The sequence below is a fragment of the Capra hircus genome, chromosome 10 (assembly GCF_001704415.2).
Source record: "Capra hircus breed San Clemente chromosome 10, ASM170441v1, whole genome shotgun sequence".
In the NCBI taxonomy this organism is placed as follows: domain Eukaryota; kingdom Metazoa; phylum Chordata; class Mammalia; order Artiodactyla; family Bovidae; genus Capra; species Capra hircus.
In genome coordinates, this window is record NC_030817.1 from 10,559,454 (window position 1) to 10,580,875 (window position 21,422).

General features: G+C 39.5%; 1 protein-coding gene across 1 annotated transcript in view; it reads left to right on the forward strand.

Annotated features, from left to right (window-relative positions):
- Positions 11,672 to 21,422, forward strand: part of GTF2A1 (general transcription factor IIA subunit 1) — a 39,933-nt gene continuing 30,182 nt past the window's right edge. The window contains exons 1-2 of the mRNA XM_018053894.1: positions 11,672 to 12,151; positions 16,135 to 16,236. Of these exons, the coding sequence (XP_017909383.1) occupies positions 12,122 to 12,151; positions 16,135 to 16,236 (132 nt within the window). The 5' untranslated portion in view covers positions 11,672 to 12,121. The remainder of the gene's footprint in view (positions 12,152 to 16,134; positions 16,237 to 21,422) is intronic.

Sequence of the window (21,422 nt, forward strand, 5' to 3'; positions counted from 1 at the left end):
TCCAATGAGTCAACTCTTCGCATGAGGTGGCCAAAGTACTGGAGCTTCAGCTTTAGCATCATTCCTTCCAAAGAAATCCCAGGGCTGATCTCCTTCAGAATGGACTGGTTGGTTTTCCTTGCAGTCCAAGGGACTCTCAAGAGTCTTCTCCAACACCACAGTTCAAAAGCATCAATTCTTCGGTGCTCAGCCTTCTTCACAGTCCAACTCTCACATCCATACATGACCACAGGAAAAACCATAGCCTTGACTAGACGGACCTTAGTCGGCAAAGTAATGTCTCTGCTTTTGAATATGCTATCTAGGTTGGTCATAACTTTTCTTCCAAGGAGTAAGCGTCTTTTAATTTCATGGCTGCAGTCACCATTTGCAGTGATTTTGGAGCCCAAAAAATAAAGTCTGACACTGTTTCTACTGTTTCCCCATCTATTTCCCATGAAGTGATGGGACTGGATGCCATGATCTTCGTTTTCTGAATGTTGAGCTTTAAGCCAACTTTTTCACTCTCCTCTTTCACTTTCATCAAGAGGCTTTTTAGCTCCTCTTCTCTTTCTGCCATAAGGGTGGTGTCATCTGCATATCTGAGGTTATTGATATTTCTCCCGGCAATCTTGATTCCAGCTTGTGTTTCTTCCAGTCCAGCATTTCTCATGATGTACACAGTAATCTACTGCTCATCCAACCAATCTCCTTATATGCACATGTTGGGTATTTCCATTCTCTCAGTTTACAATTAATCTCACAATGAATATTCCTGTATACACATCTTTCCATATTTTTGCCATATAGCTGTGGGTCAGAGTCCTGAAACTAAGACTGTAAATGGGCAAGTTCACAAGTAACTTTGCTATATATAATTGGATACCTGAGTAAGCAATTTGATGAATTCAACCAATAAATTATCATTCACCTTAACTTTTAACTCATGATAGCACATAATTATGTTTTGTATTCACCACTTGAAATAGTAAAGCTTTGCTAAAGTTTTTGTAGGAAAGTAATCATTGACCATTGGCATCATTATTAAAATCTAATGGTAGTGTTCTACAACTGAGTTAAAGACATTCCACCTGTTTGGACATCATTGATATAGCTGTTGTATACTTACCATAATTAATAAATTACTTATTAATAATTAGTAATAATATAAAACTAATAAATAATTAGTAATAATAATAAATTACTTGCCACCAAATACTTATTAAAGCACTTTCTAGTACCTTTGATCTTCCCAACATTCATATGTGGTGGTCTTAACAATACAGAGAGGCTTAGTTACTGCAGAAGATCATACAATAATGACAGTCAAGCCTGATTCCACAAAGACTCTGTACTCTGCTAAGCTAATTTAATTCATTTTTGCTAAGCCACAGACTACTTTATATTTTGGTATACAGAAACTGCAGTTTAGTTTGCTGTTTTAAGGAAGAGAATAGCAATTTCAAACTATAAGTGAGAAGGGAGGAAGAGAACATAAATAGAAATGATTTGTGTGGTCAGCCAATTTCGTCTTATACACTGGATCAAAAATTACTGCATGTGAAAATCAACATCTTTTTTTTTTTGTAAAAGCCTAAAAATTGGGTGAAACCTTCTCTGAAGAAACTCTGCAGGCCAGAACAGAGGGGCATTGTATAGCTGAAGTCCTAAAAGGGAAAAATCTGCAACCTAGACTACTCTATGACTCAAAATATTTAAAACAGAAGAATCTAGAATAGAGAGAGAAAGAGTTTCTCAGACAAGCGAAAATGAAAAGGATTCACCAATACTAAACCAACCCTGGGCTTCCCCAGTGGCACTGGTGGTAAAGAATCCATCTGCCAATGCCAACGCTAGACACATGGGTTTGATCCCTCAGTCGGAAAGATCCCCTGGAGGCAGAAATGGCAACCTACTCCAGCATTTTTCCCTGGAAAACTCCATGGACAGAGAAGCCTGGCAAGCTACAGTTCATAGGGTTGCAAAGAGTTGGACACGACTGAGCACACTCACACACACAAACCAACCCTAAGAGAAATAGTGAAAGGTCTCCTTTAAATAGAAAAGAAACAATAATCTATTGGAAAGGGAACAGTCCAATAAAAAAGGCAAAAATATAGAAATTTTGGTAAAAGTGATTATAACTACAACCAACAGAAAAGGGTTATGTTAATCATTCAGCACAAGGCTAAGCATAAACATGTAAAATTAGACAGCAAAATCACAAAATGTGGGGAAGGGGAGCATAAAAATCCAGGTCTTTTAGAATGTGTTTGAACTTATATGATCATCAAGCAAGCAGATGTAATTATGGGTCAACAGACTTGAACATCATGGTAACCACAAATCAAAAACATGCAACAGATTCACACACACACACACACACACACACACACACACACACACACAGAACAGAACTCAAGCATACTATAAAAGAAAATCACCAGGCTATCAAAGAAGAACAAAAAGAAGAAATGAACAAAGAAGAACATAAACAACTGGAAAACAAGGTTTAAAATGGTTGTAAGCACATACTATCAATAATTACTTTAAATGTCAATGGACTAAATGCTCTGATCAAGAGACAGAGAGTGTCATATTGGATTAAACAAGAACCTACAATGTGCTGCCTATAAGAGACTCATTTCAGGGTGAAAAACACAGAGACTGAAAATATTGAGATGGAAAAAGGTATTTCAAGCACATGGAAACAGAAATTGGGGTGTAATGGGTAGCAACACTCATATCAGCAAAAACTGACTTTAAAACAAAGGACATAAAAGAAAGCAGAGAAGGACATTTAGTTCAGTTCAGCTCAGTCACTCAGTCATGTCTGACTCTCTGTGACCCCCATGGACTGCAGCACGCCAGGCCTCCCTATCACCAACTCCCAGAGTTTACCTAAACTCATGTCCATTGAGTCGGTGATGACATCCAACCATCTCATCCTCTGTTGTCCCTTCCTCCACCTGCCTTCAATCTTTCCCAGCATCAGGGTCTTTTCAAATGAGTCAGTTCTTTGCATCAGGTGGCCAAAGTATTGGAGTTTCAGCTTCAACATCAGTCCTTCCAATGAATATGCAGGACTGATTTCCTTTAGGATGGACTGGTTGGATCTCCTTGCAGTCCAAGGGACTCTCAAGAGTCTTCTCCAACATCACAGTTCAAAAGCATCAATTCTTTGGCACTCAGCTTTCTTTATAGTCCAACTCTCACATCCATACATGACTACTGGAAAAACCATAGCCTTGACTAGATGGACCTCTGTTGGCAAAGTAATGTCTCTGCTTTTTAATATGCTGTCTAGGTTGGTCATAACTTTTCTTCCAAGGAGCAAGTGTCTTTTAATTTTATGGTTGCAGTCACCATCTGCAGTGATTTTGGAGCCCAAAAAGATAAAGTCTGTCACTGTTTCCACCGTTTACCCATCTATTTGCCATGAAGTGAAGGGACCAGATGCCATGATCTTAGTTTCCTGAATGCTGAGTTTTAAAGGACATTATATAATGACATATAATGATAAAGGGAGATCTATACAAGAAGAGGATATTATACTTGTTAACATATATGCACCCAATATAGCAGCACCTAAATATATAAAACAAATACTAACAGACCTAAAGGGAGAAATTGATAGGAATACAGTAATAGTAGGAGACTTTAATATGCCACTGACATACATCAATGGACAAATCATCTTGACAGAAAATCAATCAAGCAACAGCATTCCTAAATGACATAAAAGACCAGCTGGACTCCATTGATATCTATAGAACACTATTCCTCCAAAACCCAGAATACACATTCTTTTCAAGCACACACGGAACATTCTCTAAGACAGACCACATACTAGGTCACAAAACAAGCCTCAGCAAATTCAAGAGGTTAGAAATTATTTCAAGCATCTTTTCTGACTACAATGTTATGATACTAGAAATCAACCACATAAGGAAAAACAGGGAAAGAACAAACACATAGAGACTAAACAGCATGCTACTAAAACACAGATGAGTCAATGATGGGACAAAATAAAAATTCATAAAATACCTCAAGACAAACAAGAATAAAACCACAAGCTTACAAAAGTATGGTACTCCACAAAAGCAGTACTAAGTCATAGCAATACAGGCCTTCCCCAAGAAACAAATAAAAATCTCAAATAAACAACTAAATCTACCACCTAAAAGAATTAGAAAAAGAACAAACAAACCTTAAAGTCAGCATAAGGAAGGAAATAACAAAGATCAGAGAGAAAATAAATAAAATAGAGACAGATCAATAAAACCATTGGAAGATAGAAAAGGTCAATAAAACCATTTTTTTAAAAAAAGATAAAAATTATCAACATACCTCTAGCCAGTATCACCAAGAAGAAAAGAGAGGGGACCCAAATAAACTAAGAAATAAAGGAGAAATAACAATTGGTCCCACAGAATTTTTTAAAAAAAGGATTACTATAAACAGTCATATGCCAACAAGTTGGACAAAATAAATGGACAAATTTCTAGAAGTGGACATAAATAAATGGGCAAGTTTCTAGAAACATACAGCTTGCCAAAATTGAGTCAAGAGGAAACATAATTGAACAGAATGATCACTATGAGTGAAATAGAATGTGTAAAAAAACAAACAACAAAACTCCCTACAAACAAAAACCCAGGACCAGACAGCTTCAGTGGCATATTTTACCAAACAGAAAAGCACTTAAACTTATCATTCTCAAACTATTTCAAAAAACTGAGAAAGAGGGAACACTCTTTAAATTTACTCTATGAAGCCACTATCACCCCAGTACCAAAACTAGACAAAGACATTACAATAAAAGAAAATTACACAATATCTTTGATGAATATAGATGCAATATTCCTCAACCAAATATTAGCAAATCTAAAATGCAACAATATATCAAAAGGGTCATACAGCATGATCAAGTTGGATTCATTCCATGGTCACCAGGATGGTTCAACATGTGCAGTTCAATCAATGTAATACTTCATATTAACAAAAGGAAAGACAAAAACCACATGATTATCTCAATAAATACAGAGCAACCATCTGACAAAATTCAGCATTCACTAATGATAAAAACTCACCAAAGTGGGTAGAGAGGTAACATATATCAACATAATAAATCACTCAGTCGTGTCTGACTCTTTGTGATCACATGGACTGTAGCCTACCAGGCTCCTCTGTCCATGAGATTTTCCAGGCAATAGTACTGGAGTGGATTGCCATTTCCATCTCCAGGGGATCTTCCAACCCAGGGATGGAATCCGGGTCTCCCGCATTGTAGACAGACGCTTTACCGTCTAAGCCACCAGGGAAGCCATTAATAAAAGTTATTTATGACAAATCCACAGCCAACAGAATATTTAATGATGAAATCCTGGAAGCTTTCCTACTAAATTCAGGAACAAGACAAGGATGCCCACTCTCAATACCTCTATTCAACATAATATTGGAAGTCCTAGCCACAGAAATCAGACGAAAAAAGAAATAAAGGCATCCAAATTAGACTGGAAGAGATAAAACTGTCACTATTTGCAGAAGACAAGATACTCTATAAAGAATCCTAAAACCTCCACACAAAAACTATTAGAATAAGTGAATTCAACAAGGTAGCAGAATGCAAAATTAATAAACAGACAGCATTTGCATTTCTTTATACTAACAATTAAATATCAGAAAAATAAAGTAAGAAAACAATCCTGTTAAAAATTACATCAAAAAGCATTTAGGAATACACTTAACCAAGGAGGTGGCTATGTGTAAAAACTATAAGACACTGATAAAAGAAACTTAAGATGACTCAGAGAAATGAAAAGATATCCCATGTTATTACATTGAAAGAATTAACAGTTAAAATAATCATACTACACAAAGCAATCTACAGATTTAATGCAATCACTATCAAAATACCCAAGATATTTTTCACAGAACTAGAATAAATAATCCTGAAATTTACATGGAATGACAAAAAACCAAGAACTGCCAAAACAATCCTGACAATACTACAAAGCTAGAGTATCAAAGTAGTATGGTACTGGTACAAAAAACAGACAATGGAACAGAATAGACAGCCCAGAAATAAACCCACACAACTACAGTCAATTAATCTACAAAAAAGAATATTAAACAACATAACATGGAGAAAAGATAATCTCTTCAACAAGTGGTGCTGGGCAAGCAGAACAGTGATATGTAAATCAATGAAACCATAACGCTCCCCCACACCATATACAAAAATAAGTTAAAAATGGCTTAAAGACCTATATATAAGACATGCCACCATAAAACTCATAGAAGAGAACACAGACAAAACATCCTCACACATAAATAGTAACAATATCTTCTTAGATCAGTCTCCCAAGGCCAAACAAATAACAGCTAAAATAAACAAATCAGACCTAATGAAACTGAAAAGCTTTTACATAGCAATGGAAATCAGAGACAAAGTGAAAAGACAACCTACAGAATGGGAGAAAATATTTGCAAACAACCCACTCAACAAGGAGCTAATATTCAAAATATACACACAGCTCATACAACCCAATATTGAAACAATCCAGTCAAAAAATGGGCAGAAGGCCTAGACATTTGTCCAAAGACATACAGATGGCTAACAGGCAGATGAAAAGATGTTCAACATTGCTAATTATTAGACAGTCAGTTCAACCACTCAGTCATGTCCGACTCTTTGCAACCCCATGGACTGCAGCACGCCAGGCTTCCCTGTCCATCACCAACTCCTGGAGCTTGCTCAAATTCATGTCCATTGAGTCAGTGATGCCATCCAACCATCTCATCCTCTGTCATCCCCTTCTCCTCCTGCCTTCAATCTTTCCCAGCATCAGGGTCTTTTCCAATGAATTAGTTCTTCGCATCAGATGACCAAAGAAAATACAAAATTATTAGAGAAATGCAAACCAAAACCACTGTGAGGTATCATCTCACACAGGTCAAAATGTCTATCATCAAAAATCTACAAATAATAAATGCTGGAGAGGGTGTGGAGAAAGGGAATCCTCTTATACTGTTGGTAGGAATGTAAATTGGTGCAGTGACTATAAAAAACAGTATGGAGGATCCTGACAAAACTAAAAAGAGGCTACCGTATGACCCAGCAATCCAACTCCTGGATATATGCCTAGAAAAGATGAAAACTCTAATTTGAAAAGATACATGCACCCTAATGTTCATAGCAGCACCATTTACAAAGCCAAGACATGGAAACAATCCAAGTGCCCACCAACCAATGACTGCCTTCAGAAGATGTGGTATATATTTGTGGTGTGTGTGTGTTCATGTGTGTGTATATATATCACTGAATATTAGTCAGTCTTAAAAAAGAATGAAATATCACCATTTGCAATAACATAGATGGATCTAGAGAATATTATACTTAGTAAAGTAAGTGAGACGAAGAAAAGGAAGTATTATATGATATCACTTACATGTGGGATCTCAAAAAAAAATCCAAATGAACCTAACAAAACAAAGACAGATTCACAAATACAGAAATCAAACTAGGGCTACCAAGAAGGAAAGGGAGGGTGGAGGCATAAACTAGCAGTATGGAATTAACAGATACAAACTACTACACATACAATAGATAAGCAACAAGGATTTACTGTATAGCACAGGGAACTATATTCAATGTCTTATGATAACCTATAATAGAAAAAAATCTGTAAAAAAATACACATATATAACTGAATCACTTTGATGTATACCTGAAACTAACACAATATCATAAATCAACTATACCTCAAATAAAAATTAGGTGAAACCAGAATATACTTTTATTTGGTAGGACTGAAATATATCAGTGCTTTTCATACCTTGAATGAATGCTGTAATATGCAGTGTACTTTACAATAAGACTTTCATTAGAATTAGCAAGTTTGAGATGTAAGATCTTTGAACTTCTGTATCCCACAAAAGAAACCGACACTAGTGAACATATATGAGTTGCGTGATGCCTATACATCATTTGCTTTATTTATTTATTTGTCATTATTTAAGAAGATATAGGCTAAAGGGAAATTACAAAATGATATTTTGCTTTAAGCCAATGAGTAGTCTTCTTAGATTTTCTTCTTCTTTGGTATTGTTGCTTAATAGTCATTTGGAGAGTAAAACATTTAAATGCTTGGACACACTAAAGTTTGGTGTCACTCTGTTCATGGTATATTAAAATTTAGGTATGAGTTTTTCCTTTTCTTTCTTGACAATTACTCAGTGTTAGGCAGATATTAATATTAAAAGAAATAAATGTTTTTATTCTCTAACAAAATATTTTGAAGTTAAAAAAGGATTCATTTAGAGGCAAGAGAGCACTACTAGGTTACTATCTAATTATATGACTGCTATAAAGTATGAACTCACAAAGTGAAAATCCAATATAAGTGTTTCATATATGGTATAAGGAGATGATAAAATTAGAAAAGTTATTTAAGCTTTCATATATAAAGAAAAAGTTTCAGTTCAGTTCAGTTGCTCAGTCGTGTCTGACTCTTTGCGACCCCATAAATCTCAGCACGCCAGGCCTCCCTGTCCATCACCAACTCCCGGAGTTCACTCAGACTCACGTCCATCGAGTCAGTGATGCCATCCAGCCATCTCAGCTCTGTCGTCCCCTCCTCCTGCCCCCAATCCCTCCCAGCATCAGAGTCTTTTCCAATGAGTCAACTTTTTCCATGAGGTGGCCAAAATACTGGAGTTTCAGCTTTAGCATCATTCCTTCCAAAGAAATCCCAGGGCTGATCTCCTTCAGAATGGACTGGTTGGATCTCCTTGCAGTCCCAGGGACTCTCAAGAGTCTTCTCCAACACTACAGTTCAAAAGCATCAATTCAGCACTCAGCTTTCTTCACAGTCCAGCTCTCACATCCATACATGACCACAGGAAAAACCATAACCTGGACTACACGGACCTTTGTTGGCAAAGTAATGTCTCTGCTTTTGAATATGTTATCTAGGTTGGTCATAACTTTCAAAGAAAAAGTTTAGATAAAAGCAACTGAAATATGACGGTAACCCCAGTTTTACACGGGACGTTTTCTGTTCACAAATTTTCAGTTTTGCGAAGTCGACAGCTGTGACCTCCAAATTACTCAGACTACCATTTTAGTGCAAGATCAGAAAACATCTTTCTCAGAATTAAACTAGCTGACATATACCTATTGTGATTGAAGGTCCATGATGGTTTCTTAGATGCTAGTCATGGGAGAGGAGCAGTGGTGAAGTGTGCCGTGCTCAGTTGCCTTCCACTCTGTGCAAAGTCATGGATGATAGCCCGCCAGGCTGCTCCATCTGTGGAACTTTTCAGGCAAGAATGCTGGAGTGGATTGCCATGCCCTTCTCCAGGGGATCTTCCCAACCAGGGACCAAAGGCGCGTCTCCTGCATTGGCAGCAAGATTCTTTAACACTGAGACACTTGGGTAAATATGAATCAAGGTATTATTGTAATGTAGAGTATGTAAAAGGTTGATGCAGAGCCTCCAGGGAGTCTGAAGGTCTTAAATGGACGCCTGGACTCAGTTTTCCGCCTTTTTAATCCAGTCACTGTATTCTATTATTTTACAGGTCAGATCCAGTCAGAGAACAACTGTCATCAATTCCTTTAAGGAATAATTCTGTGGCAAATAAATCTCATAAATTCTTCCCCATGCCCTATCTGCAATGATCTTAACTGCAGAACACTTATCATTCAAGAACATGAAGCAATAAAGAAAATGAGGTGACAAGTGAGGGATTCCACAGGCAAACACAGTATTATATTTATATAAGGCACCAGCAAGTCTTCTTAAAATAGAAATGGAAAGTATTGGTTAGTATTAACTTTTCCGGTTAAAGGTCACCTGACATTTAAATGAACTACAAATGGTGACAGAATCATAATTTTATATAATGTATAAAGAACACTAAAGGAAATCAACCCTGAATATTCACTGGAAGGACTGATGCTGAAGCTGAAACTCCAACGCTTTGGCCACCTGATGCAAAGAGCCAATTCACTGCAAAAGACTCTGATGCTGGGAAAGATGGAAGGCAGTAGAAGGGGACGACATCACCGACTCAATGCACATGAGTTTGAGCAAGCTCCAGGAGATGAAGGATGTGCCGCAATCCATGGGGTTGCAAGCAATCCATGGGGTTGCAAAGAGTCAGACACAACTGAGTGGCTGAACAACATAAAGAACACTATCATTTTCCGTGATTTATTTTTTTCCTTATGATGCTCCCAAACAAGCAACTCTGCAGGGAACTGAGAAGCAAGTGAGGTTCCTCCAATATGGCCTTAGAGACTATATAACTTTGACATTTTGTTTTGCTTTGCCTTTTGAGGATAAACTCCCTCATTTGTCCAGACTACATTCCCTGCCTCTGGAAATTCCCTATGGACAAAAAAATTAGGTACTGTTTAGTTCCACCTTTTAAAACATAGAACATTCTCTGTTGTGTGAAATGCTGCTATAAAGGCCGGTGATTAGCTTCCACAGAATAGGTCAAATGTCTATTGAGCTGCACCCCAAGACAAGAACATTTTCTGCTCGCTCTTTAGCAGCAACAGACCCTATCAGTTACTGGGGATCAGAGGCCGGGGATCAGAGGCCCAGTATTTCAGTTATTAATATGCCTTGGCCACGTGGAGTCACTGAACTGGGGCAACGTTTTTAAAAACTGGTGGGACTTGTGCAGTCATAATCCCGGTGATCCGTTTCGGGTTGGAGAGGGAGGGGGTGGCTTTTTCCACTACCTTGAGAAGTCATTTAAAGTACGTGGGATAGTAGGGCCCGGACCTTTGGGAAACTTGAAACCCAGAGGATGTACCCGCGGGGACAACTCATCTGGCTTCAGGTGTCATTGATTCTGGAATGTGTTAAGGTGGGGAGGGGGGTGGTGTGGCAAATCAGCTTTCATCCCTTTTAGGAACTCGGTACAATTCTGCAAGCTAAAGACTCAGGCCAGGCGAGAGGTGCCCACGCCTCCGAACGTGGCATCTGAGCTGAGCTCCTCTTCAGAGATGACTCCGCATTTGAACCTCTGCCCACGGTCCGAGCGCGCGCGGGCGACGGGGTGGGGCACGTGACCGGCTCTCCTCCGCGGCCATGCCTAGTGGGGCGACGGCCACTGTCCCTTCCACATCTTCGAGCCCCTGCAGCGCCGGACGGCGTATAGACACCCTTCGGGAGGCGGTCCCCCAGCTAGCTCTGGACTCCAAGGTTAACAGCACTCACGCCTTTTCTCCGGCAACGGTTAGCGAGCCCCTATATCCCGAAGCCGGAGAAGGAAATGGCAACCCACTCCAGCATTCTTGCCCGGAAAATCCCACGGACTGAGGCGCCTGGTGGGCTTACAGTCCACCGGGTCGCAAAGATACGGACCCAACTGTACCACCTCTCTTTACTTCACTATTCCGAAGCAGCTGCCCGAAACTTCCGCCTGGGTGCCGACCACGTGATCACGCGAGACTTGGGGATGCGGCGGGTCTCCACAACTTTAAGTCGGCCCCGCCCCTCACGACGCCCTCCACAGGGCTCGACAACGCGGCCTGCGGCGGCCTCCGCCCCGGCGCGCCTGCGCACGCGGCTCTCGCGGTGTTCTCGCGCTCAGCCCCGCCCACCGCTGCCCCCGCCCTTTCCGCCCCTCCCTCCCCCCCTCCGCCCTGTCTCTCGGCGGCGGCGGCGGCGGCGACGGCTCGCGCAGCTCGTTGGCTCACTATATAAAGGGGAGAAGCGGGCGGACCGGACGGCTGGAGCTGCAGCCGGTGGCGGCGGCGGCGCGGGGAGCGGCGACTGGTGGTGGTTTCCCTCCTTGGCGCGGGGGTGGGGAGCGGGCAACGCCCCCCGGGACCCCTGAAGGGTCGTGGCCTTTTTTTTTTTTTTTAAAGGGCGATTCTCGAGTTTTTTTAAGCTCTGGGAGGACTCCCCCTCCCTTCGTCCTCCCCTTCCTCCTCTCGCCGCTCCCCTCTCCTCCGTCAGGATCCGATTTTGTTTGAAAGATTTTCCCCTCAGTTTTGCGGTGGCTTGGGTCACCCTCGAGTGGTTTTTTTTTTTTTTTTTCCTCTCTTTCGTTTTGTTTTCATCTTGTTTCCTCGGGGTGGCCCCCCCCACTCTTGTTTGTGTTGTGTGTGGAAATGGCGAACTCGGCAAATACAAACACCGTGGTAAGGACGTGGTTCGGTGGCCGGCGGGGGCTTCGTTCAGGCGGCGAGCAACGGCCGGACCGGGCGGGGGCGGGGACGGCGGCGACTCCCCGGCCTCGACTCTCCTCAGCCGCCCGCGCGCGGCCGCCGCTTCCCGCCTCGGGCGGCGCGGGCCGGGGCGGCGGGGCGCGGGGGGTGGTGGGGGGCGGGCGCCGAGGCTCGCGGAGGGGGCGCCGGCGGCGGGGAGGGCTGGGGCGCCGGCCGGGCCTGGGGCCGCCGCGGGGCGGTTGGGCCGGGGCGAGCGCGCGGTCCCGGCCCTGGACCCCCCCGGCCGCCAGGAGGGGAGGGCAGGAGGGGAGCCGCCGCTTCCCTACCACCCCCCTCGCCCGCCCGCCCCCGAACCGGCAGGAGAAGGGGCTCCCCGCGAGCCGTCTCAAAAAAAAAAAAAAAACCGGCGTCTGGGGGACCCGGGCGAGTCCCCCCTCAAGACCCACCGCGATCCACTGTTAACGCGGTGGAAGGCGAATGGCTACTCTGGGGGTTACTCTGAGGTGTTCTGGCGGTTGTGCTTAGGGAGCCTTCACTGGGGCCATTTTATGTATTATTTGAAAAAAAAAAAAAAAAGACGAAGGTTGAAAAGCACTTATTTCGGTTCTTTCCGAATCGGTAAAATGGCGAAGGGGAAGCAACCCCCAACGTCGTATATACCTCCGACTAGCAAAAGCACCAAAACAAAACAAAGCCTCCAGTGGTCCAAAGTGCCCCGCTTTCGCCTTGAAATCTGCCTACTTGCCACCGTTGGTCCCTTTTTTCTTTTTTCTTTTTTCCTTACTTGCGATCACGTAGGTTTGCAAAAAGCAGTCACATAAATAACCTTGTCTGTCAGTCAACAACGCAGTGTGATCACGAGTCCACCCCCACTCTCTTTTATTTTTATTTTAACAATAAAACACGTTTCTGCCCGGTCCCAAACGCAGACCAGCCCCGCGGCAGCCCGGCCCCGTACCGTTGACGACTCGGGTCGATCCATCATGGCTGCGGCCGCTTACCCTGCTTTTCAGTCCCTGAGCCTTGTGGTCCTCCTCCCTTTGGCTGCCCTGTTTATATAGAGCCATTGCCGCTCTCTAATATAGACTCTGCCAGGATGGGAAGGTGCTTTTCAGGCCTACGTCACCGCCTCTCCATTTAAACACCAGATCCGGCTTTAAATAGTGAGAGCTGCTGAGAGCGGGGCTGGGAGGTGCGTGCTCCCGAGGCGAGAGGCAGGCGCGTGCAGAGCTCACTTTTATTTCTAGGTCCTTTTCTGTCTACTGTAATTTCGTGCCCAGTCAGGGCGGCCTTCGCAGCCGCAAGTTTTTGTTTGGACGCAGCAGCTGGGATTTGTCGGTCTTTGTTAGGGGAGAATAGACTTGCCGTCTCTTCTTTTTTTGTTTTTAAAACCAATTTTAAGCTCAGATGTCTAATCGTTTTTGTATTTAAGAAGGTACATGCATTATTGTCAGTTATTTTTTTTTTTAAGCTTTAGCTGCTAGCTGTAGAGGGTTTGATTTTGGTAGTATTTTTTTCACCGAGCATTCGGGACATATTAGAAATACAGCTGCTAATATTTCATCATGTTTTCCTGTAATAAATGTTTGAGACACACACCTTTTCAAAGAAATAGAGAAGTGCCTAAACCTTCGACGTAGGGTCTTCTGTCTACAGTACAGTAATTGTTAGGGGAATTGTGAGTAATGTGAAGAGGCTTAGTGCAAACTGGGTATTAAAAAATTAAAGTTCTAAGTAGACTGTTTTTGCTGCATTGGATGTTCATATGGTATCCCGTGTAGAAATTAATCCAATTTATTTTCCAGTATTGTACTAGGAACTAACACTTTTGAAAGAAATTCTTTGTTACTTAATGACGCTAATGGCCCTTTAATTCACGAGTTTGGAATATCTGGTATTTGAAAACCAGGACAAACCTCAATTACTGTGTATTCCATAAAAGGCAGAAACTGGTTCAAGTAAAGTTTAGTATTTTAAATAATAATTTGGAAATTGCTTTTTTCATATATTCCCTATGTACTCGCATACTCTGAAAGACAGCAGTAATTTGGGTGCTTTTAAACTCCTGAACAATTTAAAATTCTCTGTGTACTTAATGATGAATACACATTTCCCTTTAACTGTAGTGCATACAAATGCATTAAGTGGTCAGGTTGTGGGTTAATTAAAGCAGAAAAACAAAATATTAAAGCAGGATCGTTTCATTAACTAGGGAGTGCCAGAAGAAGGCACATTGTACCAATAAATGTGCAGATACCCAAGCAGAATATTTTTAGGGATGACTAACTTCAGAAACATTACAATTATTTGGCTGAAAAATTAATTTATATTGTCAATATGACATTTATACTACCAATTTAAAATTACACTGCATCTTTATAATGCTTTGAATCATTGGTTAAAAAAACTTTATAAATGTATTTTTGTAATTCAGTAGTTGAATCACTATAGATCAAGTAATATCCATAATCAGACTTTCCTTGTTTATAGAATCAGACATTTTAAGGAGATATTGTAGAGATGGCAGAAGTCACTTGAATAATTTTAGTTCACAGAGCCAGATTTGGCAAAATAGAGAGTAAGTGGAACAGCAAAGGTGAGAACTCAGATACATTGTTTTTCTGTTGCATTGAAAGGGAACAAATAGATTTTAATGGTTGAGGTAAGTTATATAGAGGAACATACTTGTATTTTTGGCTGGAGGAAGACACATTAAGAGATTTCCCCTGTGATAACAGTATTGCTGATGGAGATGCTAATAAAACTTTTCTATTTGAGGTTTGTTTATAAGAGCAAACCTTTGGTTTTATTGGGTAGCAGTAACTTTTACATTAAGCAAGATATAAAGCGCAAATAATGACAAAGCATTAAAAGAAAAAGGCTGTTAATAGCTTTGTGTGATAATGGATAGAATTTATAACAAGGTAACTCTGACAGCAATCTTCCTTTTGTCCAACATCTTAAAAATAGGATATGGGTTGGGCAGATTGTTCTGTCTCTTTTTGGTTTTTAAAAAATACTTTATATACTTTCGAAGTGTTTTCACATCTATTCTCATTTTATTTTTTGGCAACCTTCTGAAAGCTCCCCCCCCCCACCAGTAGTGCCAACAATAACAGTTATAATAATAGGTTAAAAAATAAGTATCAAGGCTGCTCAGTATTCTGTTCCATAGCGTCATCTGGGCAGCTCTTTGGTTTTAGTCTCTCAGTCATGTCCGACTCTTTGAGACCTCATGAACCCACCAGGCTCCTCTATCCATGGGATTTCCCAGACAAGAATACTGGAGTGGGTTGCCATTTCCTTCTCTGGGCAGTAGTAGGAGAGAAATCCTGGAAAAAGAGATCATTGTGCCTTGTTCCTCTGAGACTGAGACCTGTTATTGTGGTTATAGGAAAGGCTTTATCGTATAATTTAAAGGTACAGACTGGGTAACGAAAACCAAAATCAGGTGATTTTAAGTGTGAATACTCATTAACTTTCAAATTACTGCCAGGCAAATGATCACAGAACATAAGACTCCCTGAACTCTTAAGAGGGAGATGAGGTTAGGAGATATAATGGGTTAAACTAAGCAAGGAATAATAAAAAACAGACATAGCAACCAGTATATTGTTGGGTCCCCTTGACTGTTTTGACTGTAACAACATAGAAATTATAACTGAAAATTGTGTGGGCCTTCTGTGTGTAATGATCTCCGTTAAACATGAATTGTATTAAATAGTCATAAAACTTGTTACAATATGCAGTCATCAAGTCATTCAGTTTAACTAAGGCAAATGATCTTTTTACAATGACCATTCCTTTAAACTTACATCTTCTAAAATAAGTTTTAGAGAGTTAGAAAAATGACTGTTGTGTTAATTTGTTGTGAATTTGTAAAAACATGTTACCTATTTTAAAATGTGAGAAACAGTCTTTTTCAACAATCTTAAATTTTTATTTTCCCTTTAAAGCCTAAATTATACAGATCTGTGATCGAAGATGTTATTAATGATGTGAGAGACATCTTTTTGGATGATGGAGTCGATGAACAAGTTCTGATGGAACTAAAAACTGTGAGTTTGCCTTTTTTTTTCTTTTTTAACACTTCATTCAAAAACTATACTCCCATTATTTTTTCATGTGATGACCATTTGACTTTGTTGCAGGAGGCGGTGTAATTATGTGAAGGGTGCTCGTTTTGAATACCAGTTCTACCATACATTTCTTCCTCTGACCTTAGGCAAACCACTTCGTATATGTCAGATGGGAGTTCATAGTACTTACCTTTTAGGTTTGTTTTGAGGATTAAATGTAATAACTATCTGAAGTGTTTAGCACAGTGCCTGGCGAAAGTATTAGCTATTATTAGTGGGCAGTTTCATTTATGGTCTAATAACTTCATATTTACATTCCTGTAAGGTTTTGTTTTCCTTTTTTTTGGTCTCAATGTATGGATATTCTAAAATGTGTATGCTGTAGAGATTGAGCAAGTGCTTGATCAGTTTCACATTCTGGAGTCAGATTTTCTCTATGGGCCAAGTATGGTTTATCGTATATCCTAGTTTGGGAGCTCCTTTTCTGTCTCTTAGATTTATGTGGATTTAAGCAGAAAAATACAGATATTTTTATTTTATGTTTGTGTTTTCTTACTGCTCTAATGAGTCGTGAAATCAAGGAGTATTTTTACCTTACTGCTCAGAACTGTGATTCTCAAAATATGGTCCGTGGACTTTCCCACAGGCTCTTCCAAGGGGTCAGTGAGGTGGAGCAATGCCCAAGTCTGAATAATCACAGTATGTCTCTCACATTTCCAGTAAAAGTTGTATTACATGAAAAAAGTGACCAGTTAAACTTGAAACTCAAATGAACAAGTGCTATTCCTTGAGATAACTGCTCCATATGCAGCAGAAGTGCATTATGCATGCTTCATATTTTGATGCACTGACTGTTAAAAATATGCTTACTTTTAAGGTTGAGATAAGATCATTGTTGATATTAAGATATTCAATTGTTTGATATTCCGTAGTGAGATGTGTTAACATCGGCCTATCTGCATACTACACTGAACTCACATTTTCCAAATGACCAATGCATGATGTTGCAAAATCCCTTCAAAGTTAAGATAAATGAATGGATTTTAATCTAAGAATATGAAAAGTTAACTAGTATGTGGTCTCACATAGTACATTGCAGCTAACTTTTAAGAAACCGTTACTTAAAATACTTCTTCCTTTCCCAGCTACTTAGCTGTGGGAAGACAGATTTTCTTAATATACGTCAGTGAAAACAAAGTGAATGCAGAAGCAGATGAGAGAATCCAGCTATTTTCCTTTAAGCCATTTCTCACTAAATTTTATTTGGAAGACATGGTTATTTTCATTGAAAGTATTTATGTTAACATATAATGGATACATGTTACTTTTAAGTAAGTAAAAGTTTTTTTAAAATCTTATTTAAAATTTTGTAAAAGCTCATTGAGGGACTTGCTTGGTGGTCCAGTGGCTAAGACTCCATGCTTTCAATTCAGGAGGCTGGGGTTTGATCCCTGGTCAGGGAACTAGGTCCCACATGCGGCAGCTAAGTGTTCACGTGCAGCGATTGAAGAGTGCACATTCCACAACAAGGGTGGAATATCTCGTGTGCAGCAGCTAAGACCCAGTACAGCTGAGTAAATAAATAATTTTTTATTTTTAAAGCTCATTGAGGTCCTCATTAATTTGTGAAAATGATAAAGGAGCCTGAGACCAAAGAGTTTTAAAACTGCTGGCTTAGAGACTGGAAATTGAACTCCTTTAGAGCTATGTATAAATAAGAAATCACAGTTAGTGAATGCTATGTAGCACTTGTTGTGGCCTTATTTATCCATTCAACAGAAGTGTGGAGGCTGCAATTTAGCAACTTATAAATTTAAATAAAGCAAATCTCACTTGTATTGTGGTGATGAATATATCTTAGAATATATCTTAGAATATTGCAGCATCTGTAGGCAGCTTCTGTAGGGTTTTCATTAAAAGTCTCCCCATGTGAGGGAGGGAAAATACAGGTTTGAATGAGACGAGGAAACATTTATTTACCTTAGGAGAAATGTGATGGTTACTGCAAGTGAAGAGTAGGTATCTAAAAATATAAGAATGCCAACTCTGAGATATGAGTTGGAAGAATAGCAATGGAAATTGCTCAAACACATAAAGTAAGTATCTCAGGGATATGAATAAGAAGAATATAAACTTATTTTGATTTCTTAGTGTTTTTTGGAATGAATATTTTACACATTATCTTATAGCCCTTAAGATGATGTAGTTCTGTGACCTTATGTAGAAGATACAGCATTTTTAGGTGTAGAAAATTAGTCCCAAAGGCTTTAATTTACCCTTGGTCAAACTAGTGGTCAATCCAAGTTGTTATCTGCTCTAGCCTTTCACAGTCTGGGATTGATATTTTGCTGCTGGTCCCAGTTAGAATCAAGGCGTTATCTTCAAACAGAATGAACTCTCTTTGAGACCAAATAGCTCCACCTACATTTTTAGTACATAGGATTTTACATATATGTGCACACATACTTGCAGATATATGTACGTATATTATAAAAGTAGTGTGTATATATATATATATATGCTCTATAGGTTATGCAGTGACTTTTTGTTTAGTGCTTAGCTTAATATGACAAAAATTGCCTTATTTTGAATTCCAAGCCTCTACCACAATGCTTGGTGTATGTGATTGGCATTCAGTAAATATTTACTTAAGCAACTTAATAACAAATGTTGCTCCAGAATCTAACTGAAAAAAGTATTATAATGTTTTTGTTGCTTTTTAAATGGGACATACTCTTCTATTCTGGGTTGTAGCTGAACTTAAATATAAAACTGTTAGGCTGAAATGAGTTTGCATTATTTTAATTCTCTGCACTAAATTTCTTCCAGATCTCATTAGAGTTTACAGAATGTGCCCTAGTTTTAACAGTTTTGACAGCCGGCATTACCCAGTAGAACTTTCTGTGATGATGCAAATATTCTATAACCTTTGCTTTCCAGTATAGTAATCACTGGCCACATGTGGCTGTTAAAGCACTTGAAATATGGTTAGTGGAATTGAAGAACTGAAGTTTATTTAGTTACAATTAATATCACTTTAAACCATCACATACAGCTACTGTATTGGACCTCTTAGGTTTGAATATTCTTGCTAATGAAAACTAACAATGTTTCATATTCTGTGGTTTATAAAGGACTTGTCATTAGCTCTGTCCTCTTTCTCACCCTTTTATGGTATTTGACAAACATTTATCAAAAACTTCCATGCAGCTGTGAAGGATACAGTGGTGTATTAGATTGTAAATTAAGATGAGTAATGAGAGTGCCTGTAATTTGAAGTTTAGCTAGATAATACAGGAAGGGACCTCCTGCATTAAAAAATTCAACCTGATTCCTGAGGTTATTAACAGTATGGGTCTCCTTTAATGTATAAATTATAGGAGATAGAAAAGACACATGAAATATAGTGTTGATTTTCTTTCTTTCTTTTCTAGTTGAAGTGTAGTTGATCTACAACACTATTAGTTCTAGGTCTACAACATAGTGACTCAGGATTTCTATACATTTCAAAATGATCACCACTGGAGTTTCATTAAATCTATATTTGAATGTAAATTGGGTTTTAGGTTGGTGAATGACTACAGGTGGGAATGACAGTCTAGAAATCTTCTTCAAAGAAAGTGAAAAAATTATCCTGATTTCTAAACTGTCAGACCCATCCCTCTCCAAGTACTGTGAGAGAGAGAGAAAACACAGACCCTTTTCTTAGCAGAACAAAGTGAGAAGAATTCCTCAATTGGAAACAAACCTGAAGTAGTTAATCTTCCCCTACATCTGTTTTCTCATCCTTTCTCATTTTGGACCTGTTAATTATTTGCTGTAGAAGGCTATTTATTGTTGGAATTTAGCAGCATAACTGATCTCTGCCCACTAGATGCCAGTAGCACCCCTTAGTTCTAACAACCAAAAGTACTTCCAGACATTGCCAGATGTCCCCCAGGCAGAAGGGGCAAAACCACGCCGATTGAGAACCACCACTCTAAATATTCTCTGGTTCTATATAAATACTTGTTGAACAGTGATCTACTGTTCTGTCTTTTGACCTTGGGGAAAGCTCTGTTCCCCAACGTCATTTCTACAGAGCCCTAAAATACATTTATTTTATGTTTTGTCCAGAAGCTAGATGATCTGTGAGAGTAGGAGAATCCCTCAGAATTTCTAGCCCAGCATACTGCCAAGAAGCAGTAGCTCTGATCACATTTTATAGATCAAAAAATAAGACTCAGAGGGAATAAATAGCTGATCGTTTAGTTTAGCTAGTGGTAGAGACTTGAGCCTTTTGTGTCCAGATAAGGAAGGCACCAAAGATGTGACTAGACCTGCTCTGATAGCAGCAGCACAGTTTAAAGATTAGAAATTTGGACCCAAGAGCTGGACTTGGGTGAAGCAGGCGAGGTCCTAGAGTCCAAAACTTAAACTTGATGTTTAAAGGACATTGATTCTCAGGTTCCCGTGTTCCTGACTCCATGTCTGGGAAGACTGGAGGCAGATTGCCTGGATTGTACTGTGGTTTTGCTATTGGCTGGTGATCTTGGAAAAGATGCCTAACTTCTTGTTCCTCAGGTTCTTTTTCTGTGCAAAGGAGATGATGATAATGTCTATTTTAAAGAATTTTTGTGAAAAATGAGTTGGTACACATAAAGTACTTAACAGGTGCACATTAAGCTCAGTATTAGTCTAGTAAACATGATCCTCAAATGCATATCCAAATCATTTTGGGAACAGAAAATGAATTTTCTCCATGTCTAATTTCAGAGACCTGGTGAAGATTGCTGAAGAAGGACTGCCAGAAATAATAACTATGCTGTTTGGGGAAAAAAAGTGCTATGAAAATGAGAAGGGAGTTCTTTATATTTTCTAAGCTAGCTGAGTAAACAGCAAACAATTCAGTATTCCTGGTAGTCTTCAGGAGTATTAATATGATTATTGTTGCCACAAGAGTATTACATTATTTATAAAATATTTTGATAGAGAAAATTGTTTAAAGATGAAATTGGAGAGAAACAGAAAACATTCAAATAATTTGAACTCTGTGATATTATAAGCTTAATGCTAAATATTTGTATGGTATTATTTTTCACAGTACCTAGAACAGTATCTGATACTTAGTAAATATGTATTCTCAGTGACCTGCTACTCCAACATCCTCTTCCTTTGCTCCCCCC